Genomic DNA, 16,812 nt, shown 5'->3' with positions numbered 1-16,812 from the left:
TTGCGCCAAGGTCGGAGATAGCAGGATGAACCTCTCCAGTCGCGTCCGTGTCGAAGTCAGACGCGTGAAACGAGTTGAACGCCATATAGAAGTCATTGTCGTTGTCCATATTAATTGGAAAAAGCGGCGAGAGCCTCTGAATCATGTTTCCTACGCATAACTTGCATGTTTACAGTGGTTCCTTATTTGCGCATGTGTACGCGTCATAACTTAGCAACTACTTAGCTACTCGCAGTTATCTGAACACCCAAATGCGGCAGAGTTAAGCATAGTTTAGCAAGTTTCAGTCATTTTGAGTCCCCAGACGTCCGTTTCACACCTTTGCACTCAGTACTAGAGGAAGCAAATGATGTATATTCCATGGAGGAACCTCCGGTAGGTGATTACTCTCTAAAATCAATCTCAACGACGCAACTGATTCACGACTGTCGTGGCTGTGTTTTCAGGGTCGACGAGGTCCAACCTGGGGAGGGTATATGTTCACTTTTCTTATCGTGGACTCCCCTTGCTGTGAACTGAACGAAGAAGAAAGCACTTGTGTAGCAGAAGCCAGCTTAGAAGGTTTGAGAGCTCTCGTAAACACTTGATATGGAGCGTGGAATAGCATCCCAAGGCCAATTCATGCAAGTAAGGGAAACGTCACATAGGTGGACAGTTTTGAATGCTCGTCCAACAAGGTCATCAGGCCTATAGTAGCTACATCTATTCGTTACGCGTTGATTTACAAACAAGATAGAGAACATTCAACAAATAGCTAACTGTTTATATCACTTAAGTCCAATTAGCAACGACGCCTGAATCCACGGAGGACGACTTACAAGTGGACACAAGATGTTTTGGCACGAACACGCGCTCCCGAAGCGAAGATCGCGGAGCCTTGTCGAACGTATCGGTCGTTCACGTAAATGTGGGCGGTTACAACGCCCCTACCGTGTCGGTATCCTCGAATGGTAATGTGGGGTTCGCGATCTTCGCTTCGATGGCGCTCTTTACTGTGCAAAGTTAGGCAAGGACTGAGGAAGCGTGACGAGAACTTACACGATGATCCAACATTGCAGGCGTCGAACCGGATACCCGAGTCGGTTCGAGATTGCCTGCATGATTGCTGCTGAGCGCAACCACTCCATCGCGACCCGAATGACGTGCTCCCGCGTCGTGGACCCCCTCGAGAGCAGGGTGCGTATAATTCGAAGTTGGGTCATTGATACAGACTAAGGAAGCCCTTAGTCACGTCGTCCATTGTACAGCGCAGGCCTGACCTTTGATGATAGGTATGAACGAGACGCGATAGTAATGGAGGAAGGAGAGTCGGAGTCAATGGATAGCGGTGGAGGAAGAGAGGCGGGGTGAATAGAGACGGTGAAGGAAGAGAGGCGGGTTCGGCGGTGTTGGGAGGAGAGTTGGCATGGGATCGCGCCAACACCGTGGGGCGTCTGTGTTCGCGAGACGGCCCACACGTCTCAGATTCGAGTTCCTCCCCAACGTTGACCTTCGTTCCCTCGCTCGTCTCCGTAAACGTCAATTTCGCGCCAACCCAAAATTTCGCATCCTCTACGACGCCCTATCAACGCATACACGACTTCCTCCGTCCCTCACTTCGGCCCATTCCAACTCACCTTGACTCTCTGTTTCCCTCTCCCGTCCATCCTCTTCCAACGCCTGAAACATCCGGTGAGCACCCCGTTGGCTCGCTAGACTTGCTCATTCCTTTATCACTGAGGGGTCGTCAACTACCACTAGCTAGCTACAACTCTAGATCCAGGTCCCCCGAATCCTCGACGCGCACGCAGGTAAGTAGCAATCCAATATGTTCAAGGCCTATCTAACTCGGTACATCGTTTACTAGTTGCTGGCGCGACATTCATCGGCTTACTGCCTACGGCCGCGCGCGTGCATGAACGACTCCTAAATTCCACCTACAGCGCGAAGACGGGTTCTTCACATCTCTCGCTCGTTTCATTTCCACCCCGGCCGTTCCTATTCCCATCCCGTTCACCCACCTGCCCATTCCTTCGTTCGTTGATCGTCTGATCCAATACCCCTTCTCGCCCCGTCGTTGGCCCTCTTGTACCGACACCCGTTCAGCCCATTTAGTCACTTCCTCAACGATATTAGCGTCACCTTGGTTCATGTCGTGTGTATGGTACGGGGCGCAGTATGTTCCCGTTCGCGTTCGACGTTATCTCTAGTTCGACGTTCGACGTTTCTTTTCACCATTCCCTCGTGCGCATTTTGCGTAGCGTTCGCTCGTTCTACAGTGCGTGGTGTCTTCAGTTAGGGACAGATTGGAATATACAAGTTCGGATGAGGTATTCCCTTGGATAGCCCCCTGCAGTGTATGTGCTTTCTGGCCTCTGTTTTTTTTTTGGACGTGTCGGCGAGGTCACGTGATGTGCGTTTGAACCCGATATGGATGTAACATACCGATAAGATATCTCTTGAATATCTATTCCTGATATTGATCGTCTACCACGGTTTCATATTCCCCACATAACAAAATGGTTAATACATATTTAATTTGCCATATACTATTCCAAATATGGATCAAATATCCCTCCTGTATTTTCCTCTGAATTCTTCAAATAAAATGACACATAATGATCGAATATTAATACCTATGATATCCCGTTGATTGAGGGGAAAATAGTCAATCAATTCAATGGATAACCATCGGATATCTCAGTGACTGTTTTATGATAAATCGTGAGAGTGTATGTAATGTATATTTTAAATGTTTTCCTACGGCTATAATAAATAATGTCCTTATAACAATCCCGCTAATATCGGATCGGTATCGAACAAACAAAAATCTGTAAACTACATATATCCAGTGGGTTTATTCCTTATCTATATCTAGCTAATAGTTTATTCTTCCCAGGCTTCGATAACGATTAATACCGACATACAATCTGCATAATGTTTTCAAAATAATCTAATACATTTGAATATAATATCTGTGAGTTAGCTAACATATTGATTGCATATTACGGGGCCTGATATGGGATCTTTACCGACGATAATTCCCACATAACAATCTCATACAAGGCCCAGTATTATTTGATCCTGCACCCTGTGTATATTATAATACCTTGTGGATTCTCCAGGGAGACACATTAAAATGTGTCTGCTTGTTGAACCCCCTCAGTCCACATTACAATGTCAGAGTCACTAGTATGTACCTGAATTATAATTCCGCCTCCTGGTTCATCTTATAATGTGCGCCTCCCTGCTGTAGGCATTATAATGTATTCTGTCGTTGAATGACAACCCTGGGAAGTCTTCATGATGCCTGTAAATTCTCGGTACTATCACGTGTACTGTAGTGCAAACACACATAGATATGCAAAACCAATTTTAAGTTGTTGTAGATTCCATGTCCTATGCTCGGACATGAAGTATGTTTGAGAAATAGACTTCATTGAGCTACTGTAAAAATCTCAAGGCATTTGAGAAGTTGCAAGCCCATTTCCGCGGGCAAAATGTGACGTGCAAATAGTCATTTCAAATTTGACTTGAATGCTGTGGAAGTAATAACAATCCCACAGACTTCTGATTTTTTTCTTAGCTAGTATAGTAGCGCTAGAGTCTGAATCTAGAGTCCCTTGCACTCGTACCTACTGGTTCATGCACAGGAAAACCAGCAACATTTTGCGTGACAAAGAAGCTCCTATTTGCCCCTTGTTTTGCAGATCCATGTGTTGCCGAGCGAGCGGCCGAATGCATACGGCGGCACACGGCTGCGCTGCTGGGTCTGAATGACGCGTGACACACTGTGACGAAAAGTTTGCAAATCTATGTTTTTGGGTACTTGTCGTACCGGCATCGTCATTGCTCTACTACTCGGAAAGGGATTCACTCAAAAAGTTGATAGGTATTTAGACAAGATGAGCGACAACCTCTCGTAGCATGCCGGGAGTTGTAGGGACATCCAATCTGGAGCACCAGGTTGAATTGTCCAAAATTTTGCAAATCTGTCTAAGTGATAGTAGCAGCCTCGTGTTCCGTGTTCCGAAGAAAACAAACATTCAGGTAGAGTTAAAACGGTCTGGCAGCTGCAGCTTGCCGGGGTTCGTCCTGTGAGAGGGTGATGATTACCAAGTAGTTACTGAATATGCTGAAGGTCGCAATCAAGTACAATCCAACCCAACCAGACGCACCTATACCCAATATTTTCTGTTCTGCATGATTTTGGAGGAGGATCAATGAGTGCCATATGGAGTGTAACCGTTGATTTATCAAACATTTCGGAGTAGGGTTCAAGAGAACGGACCACGTTGATTGAGAGCAGAATCCTCCAGCGGCCAGTTGGACGGGCGTCAAATGTGCGCTTGGGGGGAAAACCGAACTGATGTGAACATATCTAGGGTAAAGGACAATATAATGCAGATCGGAGAGCTAGAATCATAAGAGAACGATTGGATGACCATGCTAATATAAAAAATCAGCACGATCGTGCTCTCGATGCCACTATTGAAAAGGTCAGACTAATGCGCTAAAAGGCGAAGCATTCAACTCGTGCAATTGGTGCATAATGCCATAAACTCACTTTCAACTCACTTTTGGCGCAGTACAATCTTTTTGCATAATCTTTTAACTGAGTGGACAAGTAGCCTAAACATGTATATATTCATGTGCTACCTGACATTAAGTAGGTGTATGAGGAGCCTGCCGCGGCCTACCTCAAGGCGTAGTGCGACAGTGTGCCTCAAGCACAACCCAGGATTCCCCGTAGTCGGAACCAACTTTAGAACGAGTTGGTTGGTCTTGCACATAGGGTTAGACTATAGGTATCAAGCTTATTAGTAAGAGAAATATGAACCGTGAGCTCAACGAGAGCTACAAATACAAATGGCCTGGGCGGCGGGATCCTGGGAGTTGAACAATGTTGAAGTTCCGAAAGCTGGGGTACAGTTGTTGATATCTGAGTGTCAATGCTTGTTTCTTGTTGCTTCGCTACTTGACTGTTGGCCCAGCAGTCAAGAACAGCAAAGGGCGGAGGAGGGGGGCGTAGCGGGGAAAGCGAGAGTGCTGATCCGAATCATTGAGTGCTCCAGTGTACGATAAGATTAGATGCAATGATTATAGCCACGTGATCAATCAATCAAGCATTGCGTCACTGGCTTCGACATTATAATTCACATTATAATACCGCCTACAAACCATCTATCCGCATTACAATACCTCCATGGGGGGTTTTACATAGTGGCACATTATAATACCTATCGCTGGATAATCCACTAGGTATTATAATGGGACTACATGGACACCTCGCCCGCCTAGTCGTCCAAGGTCAGCATCAGGTCGAGGGGAAAGATTATTACAAGAAATATGCCAGCGTCATGCGTCTAGAATCCTTACGCATGCTTCTGGCTGTATGGGTCACTCTCGACTTCTTCATCTGGGAAATTGACTTCAAATCGGCATACCTTAACGCTAAACTCGAGGAGAAGCTCTGGATTCGACTCCCAAGAGGTTTCATGTACGAAAACTCGCCTGAAGTCGTCCTCCCACTACTACGCGCACTTTATGGGGCTGTCCAGTCAGGAAACGTTTGGTGGAAGATGCTCAATAACGCATACAAGGCACTCGACTACATCAGATCAACCGCAGACCAATGTGTCAGGGTACGACGCTCTGAACTAGGCGAGACGCACACAGGGACTTACACCGACGACACAGCGGGAGCCTCGTCCACAAAAGAAGAGGCAGAACGGGCAAAGGGGGAGATTGGCGAAAGGTTCCCAATCAAGGTTACCGATGATGTCGAATTTTCGCTTGGAATGCGACTGACGCACGACAGAGAGAAAGGCACGGCGAGTTTGTCCATGCGGGCATACTTTGAACGACTCTTAGATCGACACGGATTCTCGGACATCAAACCGAAGACCACTCCTTTCGCGCTTGGTACAGTGTTAAGCAAGAAAGGCGCCCCTTCAACCGACGAAGAGCTCACGTTCATGAAGGACAAACCCTATGACGCCATAGTTGGAGGTCTGCAATACGCAGTAGGAGCCATGCGCCCCGACCTTTCATATTCTGTCAACGTTCTTAGTCGGTTCTCCCGGAATCCTGGTCCATCGCATTGGAAAGCATTGGTGCATGTACTCGCATACGTCAAAGGAACTCTGGATCTCGGGCTCACCTATAGGCGTGATGTCAAAGACGGCTTAATTCCAATCACCTATGTCGATGCCGACTACGCCGGGTGCCCGGATACTCGACGCTCGACCATGGGAGTTCTGACGAAGATGGCTGGGGCACCCACGTTCTGGATGTCAAAACGCCATGACACCATGGCTATGTCGACTGTTGAGGCCGAATTTATGGCCCTCTGCCGTGGAGCACAACAAGCAACTTGGACTTTCAACTTCATGGCGGAATTAGGGTACCCTCAACAGCTACCAATGGTTGTCTACAACGATAACCAAGGATCTCTCAGTATATGCGAGAATCCCTCCGACCATGCGCGTTCCAAACACATCGATAGTCGTTTCATGAAGATTCGCGAGCTTGTGAATCCAGAAGAAGAGGGTGCAACAAAGAAACTCGCCGTCGAATATGTCGCTAGCGCAGAAAACCCGGCGGATATTCTTACGAAGTCATTGTCGGCCAACGCCCATTGGAACCAGATCGATCTCATGGGGATCAACCGTAGCGTCTGATCCAGGGGAGTGTTGAAGATGGATCACACTCAACGGTTAAGCGGTTCGGGCGCTATTTCTCCTTTCCTCTTTCGATCACATATAAAAACATTCATTTTCACTTCCGCATCCTCAGCTTCGACTATACTGTCGGAATCGCTGAGAATACGTTCCTAATTACTCACGCATTCTACATGCATAACTTGACGACACAATGTTTTTTATTTATTCGCCGCCGCTGTATTTGCCTATGTACCATGCCTGAAGCACGCATGCAGTGCATTCGCCTGGTTGATGCACTGGTTCCGAGAAGTACTGGCAACAAACATTCCCTAACCCAATCCAAGGGCTTCTGGGTATTTCATCGAGCCGCTCTGCGCTTCATTTCTGACAAGTCAAACATTTTCGATTTTTGATCCTATCATATTGCAAATACGGACAAATAACGTCCTGTCCACTTTCTTCCTCAACTTCTTTCACAAAAATTATGGCCGAAATCAGGAGTCTTTCAGTTTGCATAGAGGCGGTGTTGCAGAGGGACCCTACCTTTTTGGAGCACAAGGTGGAAAAGTCAGTGAAGACCAGCACTCGTAAGCATCCGCATTCAGCAGGATATCATATATGAGTCAGACCGTCCTTTTTGCCTAGATACATCGCAGGCATCTGAGGTTCTCGCCGAAAATGTCGAAATGGAACACCTCGATATCCTGGAGCGTCTGCGAAGACGCTATACCCATACCATAGGATCGCTTGTATTGGATTTTGTCCCGGTGACAGCGCAGGGTCAATTGTACTTTAATTCAGCCACATTGATTTTCCAGGTGAGTCCTGACACTTCCCCTCCATCCACCACCTTACGCCTCACGCATAGGATACTGAGGGTCTCAATATCAACGAGGTCAATGAAAGTCACATCAACAGCGCCCACCAAGCAAGGCTCCAGATTGTGTTGCGGACGACTCGCTCGATCGTATACGAATTGGCTGCTAGGAATAAGGAAGAGGGAGCGGAGATCAACCTGGAGGAGGTTAAAAGAATGCTAAAAAAACTGGAAATCAGGATGAAAGGAAGGCTAACAAACGGTATTTTCTCAGTATTTCCAGACGAAGGCCTGACGCTCCGGTCGGACGAGGCTTCAATTGAGGAGCTATGCCTAATGACTCTGGAGGACAAGACTAGTAAAGGGCTGGGGCAGGTCATCGACTTTGATGGGGTACAAGAGGGCGATGTGCCCAATTCGACCACCCTGCACGCCATGAAGCAGGTAAGTCCCTTGTCGGAAGTTGTTCTCTAGCTGATCAAGCCTTTCAGGTTTATACGCAGGTCGCCCTCTCAAATGGCAGCCTCGGCCTGATGACAGGGTTACGAAACGGCACCTGGGTCTACGGACACAACGAAGAGCCAAGGAGGTCTGTGCTAACGAAAATACTCATTAAACGTTGCTGTCTGACAAGCATCACCAGTGGAAATCACAAAAGGTGCGCTCCTCAGCTTTCATTTTCACCGCATACACCCTCAACTGAGCTTGCAGGATCCTATATGCGACGAAGAACCTGACTATGGAAGGACTTGGTGATGCCGAGCGGCTGAAAGTCCTTCTTGAGGCGGAGATATTGTGTTTCTTGTATGCTGTTCATGGCACTGAGTTTGGAAGGACAATCTTCTCAGAACCTTGCTTGGGCATTTTGCGTTCGTAACTGTGCCCAGTCGCTTTCAGATTTTGTAGCTCAGAGTGCCATTTGACATTTTAGCAAGGTCTCGGGAGACATGTCCCTTTCCCTGGTGTTCCAGTGTCGAGAATGCCATGTTGTTCATGTGGATGTTGGTGAGCCATAATTGCAAGTTCTAAACCCCCAACATGTAACCATATTTCACTTCGCAGCTCTCTGTCCTTTGCCTTCGAATCGCCGGTCCATCCTTGCTTCGCACGGGCTGGATCAATCTCCACCTTTGGGCATCGGATCATTTGGTGGTCCGGCTGCATGCCGAGCGCAGATCGAATTCTGGGTGGGATATCTGATTGCCACAATCCTCATCTTGTCTAATGAGAAGTCAGCTGGCGGCTCCCCCTTTTGCTTAAGACAGGCCAAGAACTTGGTCAAGGTGCACATGGCGCGGTCAAAACCATCCGTGGCATGAATCTTGTTGTCAAAATCGGGAGCGCAGATGTTATCAGACATGAAGCTTCTTTCTATCTACGAGCCCGCCCCCATCGCAACCTGCCCATGGTTGCTGACTTCGGCGCATTCGACATCGATGGTTCAAACGGGTGCGCCCTTGTACTGGAGCTTGCTAGGCCTGTGGATGACGCTTCCGTGTACGCATTCCTTGTTTGTTGCTTCATATCTGTGAACCCATTTGCTTTTGTAGGGACCCATACGAAATTTCCAAGGCCGTAGATGACCTCAACACTCGACTTCGTATTCACCATCACGATATATCCCTTGCAAATATGGTGAGAGGTATCGCCGATGGGAAGCTCAAGATTATCGATTTTGCGGAGGCTGTGGATGCAGAGGACTGCGATAAAAACTGTGACCGCGATTATATCAAAGTAGGGGCCTAATGCAGCCCAGACGGTGGCTCAATTAATATTATATGTGTCTCGCTCAGCTCAGAAACATGTGACGAAAACGGAGATGCCGCCAAAACGGTGTGTTGTGTTATGCTCATTAAGACCACATGTATAATTACTGGCCCATGTCGTACAAGAAATCATGCACTGTGCAATTAATTGCTATGTCCCACAGGAATATTATCACTTGGGAGCAGTCCGCTCAAAGGTGCTACGGATAGGAGGCCCCTGTGCTAGTCACGTGCAAAAGAACAACCAGACATTGGGTTTTACCCATCGAATAAGCGCCCAATGGCTGAGATGGCCGTCGAAGTGCGCAACCCTTTGATCCTAAAACCATTACCTTGTTAAGCTGCGCCCATTTGACAGTAATGGTTCCCACTACTTGTATTCATCATTTACGCATGCATTAGGACCTTTGGACGCAACGGGATGCCTGTTGGGGAAGACATGTCGAGTCAGGTCATATGCTTGAGGGCAATTTCCACCTAGCGATTAATTTTGGCTGTTATTCACAAATAAATCTTCAAATATTGTGCTTTTTAACAGAACACGGCACTCGCGGACGTGCCTCCTTGCGTGTGTTGCTGAATTCCGTGGTTCCACCCAGGCTGGCTATTTCTGGACTGCCATGTTTTTTTCACACACGTATTTTCGCCGCACGAAGTCAGCATTATATTGTCAATTCACCAAGAACTGTAGAACTTGTGCGAGAGTGTGCGAGAGTTTGGAAGAGTCGGATAGCGCCAGCCCGAGGACGTGATCATGTAACCGGATCTGTCACGTTCCTTCCAATGAGCTCAAGCGTTTCTGTGAGTACCGTCTAGTGATTCGTGAATCAAGCTGAAAATAGGTCCAATATCCTACTTTCTGAACCAGCCTCCGCTCTCGATTCGAAATCCTTGAGGCCATCCTAGACTGTCAGTTTCGCATCAAGCATGTGATGTGCCCTGTCGACCAGGACATGGAGCGAAATTGATAGGCCGAGATCGTGACTTTAGACAGTGTTAGAAGAGTAAATTGAAATGTATTTTACCTTCTCTCCTTGTATTCAATTGTCCTTGATCATGATCTCATAGATCTTCTATGCTACACAGCAGAGTTAGAATTGCTTAGAAGAACTAAATTAACAAATGATTCAGACAATTGTGCTATATGTGATTCACTCATTCTGCCATATATACAGGCAGTTCAACATCACCAGGGGACCCAAAGTTAAAAACCCCTAGCTACCCCTACAATGACAGGAGATCAGTCACGTGCGCTTTACTGGCAACTGCCTGCTGGTCTTCGGGGTGACGTGATCCAAAGTGTGCTTGAAAAAGGCAGGGTCCTGCAGGAACGCCATATCTATGAAAACCCTAAGACTGCTGGTGTTGGCCATATTTTTGTGAATAGATGGGTTTTCCGATGCGTGTTGCGGAAGAAAGCGGAGGGACATTATTTGTCTATATTTGCCTCCCTTTGCGATATGATACTTATATTGTATTTGGAGCTCCTTTACGAGCGACTGTCTCGGTGATTATGGGAGCTAAATGAAAATCGCAGGATAAAACTGCCCGCTATATTACCCTAAGTCTAAGTGTATCTTACCCTAAGTATATAGTAAGGTAAGGCTCCCCTTAAGTTTCCTAAGTCGTGGGCCCGCTGGATGGCCTTCCGTACTTTCAGAAACACTCAGGAGGTGGTTTGGCCTTCCAGGAGGCCCGCAGCGCCGCCCGCTGTATTGGAAGGAACGGTTAGAAATTTAAATAACGGTGCGTAGATGGATCTTGCATGCTTACCATCATTCCCACTTCAGCGTGGGCAGCCAGGAAGGCCACGGCGACGGTGGTACAAGGGAACACTTGCCATTACATATGTGGGCTGCCTTGCCTAGCCAGTTAAACGGCGGGAGGTGGCATGGAGGCGCGTGAGTGAGAGTGAGTGAGTGAGTGACACTAAGTTGATTGGCTGAGTCGATGCAATAGAGCCAATAAAACCACCCACGAGTAACACTGGTGGACCATGGAGATAGGCGCCCCTGCATATTCTCTCGACACTGAATGGTGCGGCGATTCCCAGCCTGGCGGAGGTCTCGGAGGAGACTATTGATTTATTTGTGGAGGAGGGTAAGGCGGGTGGTGGGGCGGTAGTGTTAACTTGTCAGGGGTTTGGGGAGTATGAGGTGCCCAGAGTGTTCGAGGACTTGGGAGACTTGGGAGATGTGCTGGAGTATGTGGTTTTGGAGGCGGGACAGGTTCGTTGATCATGGATCATGCGGTTGGGTACTAGGTCAATGTCAGTATGCTCGAAGGTCAAAAATCTGGTCGAGCAGCCATCGTTGAATACTCTTATTATGATATCGCGCCTATACATTACCCCGACACCCAGAAAGATAGGGAATTTCCAGATGCGTTGAAAAAACTGTTGCCTTTCGCGTTGTCGAGGATGCGGTTCAATTTGTGAAACCCGTTAACGCTTTGTGTAAAAGGAAACAACGGCAGAACACAATAATTGCATCACGCGGTCCTTTGTCCTCGTCTTGTACAATTGGGACCAGCACGCACGCTTCAGTGTGGCTCCTCCTGATAGCCTTAGACGGGGACGCAATGCGCTGAAAGTAATCAAAGGTACTCCTCCCGCAGGATGCAATGTTTATCACAGTCCGCGGCATTTGCGCCCTTCGCAAAATCAATAATCTTGAGCTTCCCGTCGGCAACACCCCTCAACATGTTCGCGGAATCGATGTCGCGATGATGAAAGCCGAGTCGGATATGTATGTCTTGGAGTGCCGCGTTGACCTCCCATCTCTCTCTATCAAGAAATATAAGTTGACGAAGCTCAGCGAAACTAAGCTAACGCACGGGGTATCACGGATAGGATTCGCATATTCCAGGACGAGCATGGATGCGGCTGAGCTTTCAAAGTCAAAAACTCCAAAGTCTTGAAGAATGGGAAGGCCTTGGTACTGTCGAGCTTTGCTATACACGGAAGCTTCTCGTTTAATTATATCTGTGCGTCCGATTTTGACAACGATGCTTGTGCCCGCCACTCGTTTGACCGTACCATGTGCGCCGCTTCCAAGTTCTAGACCGATCTTCAGGAGAAGAGGGATTTGCAGGCTGGTACGACATCATTATGGGAGAATATCTCAAGACCCAACGGCACCAGTGATCCGATCGGGGCCAACGGTACAACCTGTGTACCCCGTGGTCTGTGCGTACGGCATGATCTGATGACCATAGATAAAGGCAGACGCGGCCCGTTCGAAGCAGCGATGGACCGGCGATTTGGAGGATCAGAACGGAGAGCTATCATGCCGATTAATGAACACCAACAAGCTTTAGACGTGACGATACTCTCACCAACATCCAAAGAAACAATCCCGCCTTGAAAAGGCACGATCCCTCTTTCCACGAAGGCTGAGCGCATACATTTGCTGAAGAAATGCGAAAACTACAGTTCAGACAAATTGGAGAGTTTGCTACGATTAGCGCTACTGACGTAGAATATTGTCGTCGGCCGACAAGTCACCAAGTGCACTTCGAACTACGCCAAAGGCATCCAACACCTCCTGTAATCCCGGCGGGAAGCTGTACGGGTGTTGCACTTGAACTGCATGAAGAAAGCAGAGCACTTCGGCTTCAAGAATGACTTCCAACTGCTGAAACGGATCAATGCCCTTCGGAGTGAGGTTGGTCGTTTTGTACATGACGTTGGGCCTGCGTAAAATAGACGAGCAGATAGCAGCAGCAGTGAAATCAATGGAAAATACCAACCCCGTCTTCTGAAGGCCGTAAACCCACGTACCGTTTTTCAAAGCGGTCAATAAGCCGAGTTCACCTGTAGAAAGGAGAACCTGCGTGAAAACCTGACCGAGTGAGCGGTAATCGGTAGTCAGTATGCGGGAATAGTGCCTACTTGTCTGACGGCCTTTTGAGTGGCTTCCGGCACATCCGGAGTTTCCACTGCTCCTTGGATCATTGGGTGATCAAGGTCAACAGCTTCGCCGCTACCCATTCCAGGGCTTGCTTTATCTTCAATCGCCATCAGAACGAGCATGCGCATTTTCGGATCCTTTTTGAAGTCGACATAGCATCGGCCCTCACGCGAAACAAAGTCTCGCTGAGCGACGTTTGGGTGTGGACACGGATATTGTTGAGCTGCTCTTCAAGTTGATTCAGATCAATGTTTGCTCCGTTCTTGTTCTTTTTCGAGGCTTGTTCAAATATGACGAAGCACAATAGGTGACGGGCTAACTGCAATCGCGTATGGTGGCTGGTGTTGATGTCGCCTTCGTTACATTCTAGGATCGAAAGATTTGACGGCTGCGATAGGACAAAGGCCATATCTGTAAGAGATCATTGTAATGCAAGATAAGTAGGCTTCTACACGCCTTTAACAGATCTAATCCATCCCTTAAATAATTCAGACCCTCCGGCGTGGTTGGGACAAGATCAAACAGATGACAGCCTAGAACCCTTTCATATCTGACCCGAAGGTCATCTAGGATATCAGCCTTCCGTAAATGTACGTCCTGGGCTAAAATGTCGCTCGCAGTGGAATCGTCTGAAATGGTGTTCGTGATTCATGCGCAAATGGTGAAGCAAGGGCACGCTTACGGGTGCTCGTGCGCACGCCGAGGCCAACCATATGTTCCAGACATTTTAGCGATGTCTCTCTGAGTTGATTGATCGCTTCTCTGACGGTAGGGACTGTAGGATGCATGGGGTGTCGAAGACGTGGGTGTCGAAGACATGCGAACACTTTGGTGGCCTGATTGGTGTTCGAACCAAAGTCTAAGCGCCGACGAGCGCTTGGCATTCTTCCTCTACCACATGTACCACCACCAGCTCCTCCTCCTCCTCTGCCTCGACAACGAGAATCGCAGTCCGCTCGCACTCATCTTATCTCTCGAGTCTCTTCCACCACCTGTTCTCATTACTCAAGGGGAGCCACTTCGTTTTGCGCCAATCCCAGCGTACCTGTATCCGATTTACTGACACTCAGCTGTCGCAGCATGCAGATCTTCGTCAAGACCCTCACCGGAAAGACGATCACCCTCGAGGTGGAGTCATCTGATACCATTGACAATGACAAGGCCAAGATCCAGGACAAGGAGGGGTCTTCCCTGTCCACGAACAGAGGAGCTGAACGCATGGCGCGAACAGCATCCCACCCGACCAACAACGCCTGATCTTCGCCGGCAAGCAGCTCGAAGATGGGCGCACCCTCTCCGAGTACAACATCCAGAAGGAGTCAACGCTTCACTTGGTGTTGCGCCTTCGTGGTGGTATGCAGATCTTCGTGAAGACGCTTACGGGCAAGACGATTACGCTGGAAGTGGAGTCCTCGGACACGATCGATAATGTGAAGGCGAAGATCCAGGACAAGGAGGGATGAGTACAGTTTCTAACGCAGTGGAGTTTCTAACGACGCTGAAACCACTCAATCCCCAGCATCCCTCCCGACCAGCAACGTCTCATCTTCGCTGGGAAGCAGCTCGAGGACGGATGTACCCTCTCCGACTACAACATTCAGAAGGAGTCGACCCTTCACCTGGTGTTGCGCCTTCGCGGTGGCATGCAGATCTTCGTGAAGACCCTCACTGGCAAGACCATCACTCTCGAAGTTGAGTCCTCGGACACCATCGATAATGTCAAGGCGAAGATTCAGGACAAGGAGGGTATCCCTCCCAACCAGCAGCGTCTCATCTTCGCCGGCAAACAACTCGAGGATGGCCGTACTCTTTCTGACTACAATATTCAGAAGGAGTCGACGCTCCATCTTGTCCTCCGTCTTCGCGGTGGATTGTAAGCAACACATGAACGGTCTGTTCACGCTACGTCTTCCGCGGCCTTGGTTTACGGTGTCAACGTTTTGGGAAGTTTCTTACTACACACAATGGATTTCGTTTGAAATGAGAGAAATTTTTAATATTCACTGTGATGGCATGAAAGAGTTAAACTACGACACATACTACTACCATTCGAGTTCTGGGTCATAAACGTAAACGCGCCGCCTTGCTGATGCTCGTTCATCCGTTTCCGACCTCCAGAGCGTGTTTTCTGGGTCTCTTGCGGGTGCGAGGTCGTTTAAGGCCGTTGGGATGCGTTGGGCGCCAATTCGATGGGTAAAACCCATCGCCTGTCGTGCCACAAACATTTTAAAGTCCGAGGGGGCATTCATCTTAAACACGCGTTACAAGCGCCATGTTGCCCCTGTCCCCCTGTCCGCCTCCTCCACTCAATCTGTCGGATCGGATTCCAGCCAAGTAGATTTATTATCCCGTTATCGGCGCAAGGAGCGCGCTATAACTAACGAATTGGACAAGTTCTGGAAGCTGCCTCAAGAAGATATGGATTCATGCGACCCGATCAAGTGGTGGTACAGCCGTCGACTTCAATTCCCTAATTTGTAGCGCTGGTGAAATGTGAAAGACTGGGTTTGACACGGATGCGCGTAGGATGAGCGTAGAGGTGTGCGGCTTGCTTTAATAGTCTTTTCGAAACTGTTTCGTAACTAGCACCAAGTGTGACATTCCGGTCTTCCTACCACCAACACCACCTACTCGACGCCAGTACCCACCGTAAACCCATCATCGCTGCCCACCAACCCTCAAAGTCCGCAAGCATCTCAACGTTCAACGTCAACACTCAAATATTGATATTGAGGCCTCATTAATCATTGTCGATCGCAGACGGATGTGAACAAGCCGACGTGGACCTTATGGCATTGTTGTGAGCACCTACCTTCCCTATCTCCCATCACATTTCTCATTCTCATTCCACAACCGCCTCTTCCTGCGAGCAAATCGTTCCCCGGAACTTCCCCTGTACGTCCATCCCTCCTCTAGGTAGGTACTTGTGGTGTGCATGGTTGGTAATAGGCGGTCGAGTGATGTGACGGGCGGCAAGAAGATAATCGCCTCTTCTACTGCGTGCGCGCGTGCGTAGTCATGGCCTTGGTTGAAGTCGACTGGTGTGGATTTTCACTAACGACGATTGTGTTAGCGCGGAACTGCCTTCTTTCGTTAACATTCGCCTGTTTACTTCCCCACTCTTTGTCCCTACTTTCCCCGCTCGTTTCGCCATTTCCCCGCTTCTCGTCTCCCCATTCAGCCATTCTCGGCTGCTCGTCTCGTCTCCTTGGTCAATATAGTGTCGTCGTCGTGTTCCAACGACTATCCCCGTGTAATGTATATCTTCTCGCAGCCCTGATGACTGTTCTGGGACATTCTGGGATGTAGTGGAGGTGGATTGGATGTGGAAGGGTCGGATATGTGTTCCCCTTTTGGATTCTTTCTTTTTGTTTCGTCGCTTACATTCCACCACATATTCTTCATTGTTGTCGAGACCTACGTGGACGCGCTTGTGTACGTAGTCGTTGTGGGTGGTGTCTGGGCCCTTGTGAGGGTCGTGGCGTCGATCGGCTTCGTATTAACCGCTGGTAGAGCTGGGCGGATGAGACTGCGTGCGTTGACGCAGAAATGCGTCAGATTCGCATGCGTTCGTTCGACAGAGATGAAACATACCTTTGATCTTTTTCGTTCGTGTCATTCCATTCCCTCGCCTCTCGATTGGTCTCCATCAGCCGCAAGTCGATTTGATTAGA

General features: G+C 48.5%; 2 protein-coding genes across 2 annotated transcripts; one reads left to right on the top strand and one right to left on the bottom strand.

Moving 5' to 3' along the window:
- Positions 1 to 7,128: 7,128 nt before the first annotated feature.
- On the top strand, positions 7,129 to 9,207 carry PC9H_008916 (uncharacterized protein; the record flags this gene model as incomplete). Its single annotated transcript, XM_036778423.1, has 8 exons — positions 7,129 to 7,231; positions 7,290 to 7,462; positions 7,513 to 7,905; positions 7,953 to 8,050; positions 8,105 to 8,119; positions 8,173 to 8,265; positions 8,698 to 8,958; positions 9,012 to 9,207. The coding sequence occupies 8 exons, from the start codon at positions 7,129 to 7,131 to the stop codon at positions 9,205 to 9,207; spliced, it is 1,332 nt and encodes a 443-aa protein (XP_036629851.1).
- Positions 9,208 to 11,822: 2,615 nt separating this feature from the next.
- Positions 11,823 to 13,926, bottom strand: PC9H_008915 (uncharacterized protein; the record flags this gene model as incomplete). The annotated part of the gene is made up of 8 exons (XM_036778422.1): positions 11,823 to 12,012; positions 12,063 to 12,320; positions 12,367 to 12,509; positions 12,564 to 12,637; positions 12,703 to 13,057; positions 13,120 to 13,235; positions 13,349 to 13,549; positions 13,821 to 13,926. 8 exons carry the CDS (start codon positions 13,924 to 13,926, stop codon positions 11,823 to 11,825), a joined length of 1,443 nt encoding a protein of 480 aa, XP_036629850.1.
- Between the last annotated feature and the right edge of the window lie 2,886 nt (positions 13,927 to 16,812).

Source organism: Pleurotus ostreatus (assembly GCF_014466165.1).
Source record: "Pleurotus ostreatus strain PC9 chromosome Unknown scaffold_6, whole genome shotgun sequence".
Lineage (NCBI taxonomy): Eukaryota > Fungi > Basidiomycota > Agaricomycetes > Agaricales > Pleurotaceae > Pleurotus > Pleurotus ostreatus.
Note: the sequence above shows the minus strand (reverse complement) of the source record. Positions and strands in the feature narration are given on the sequence as shown.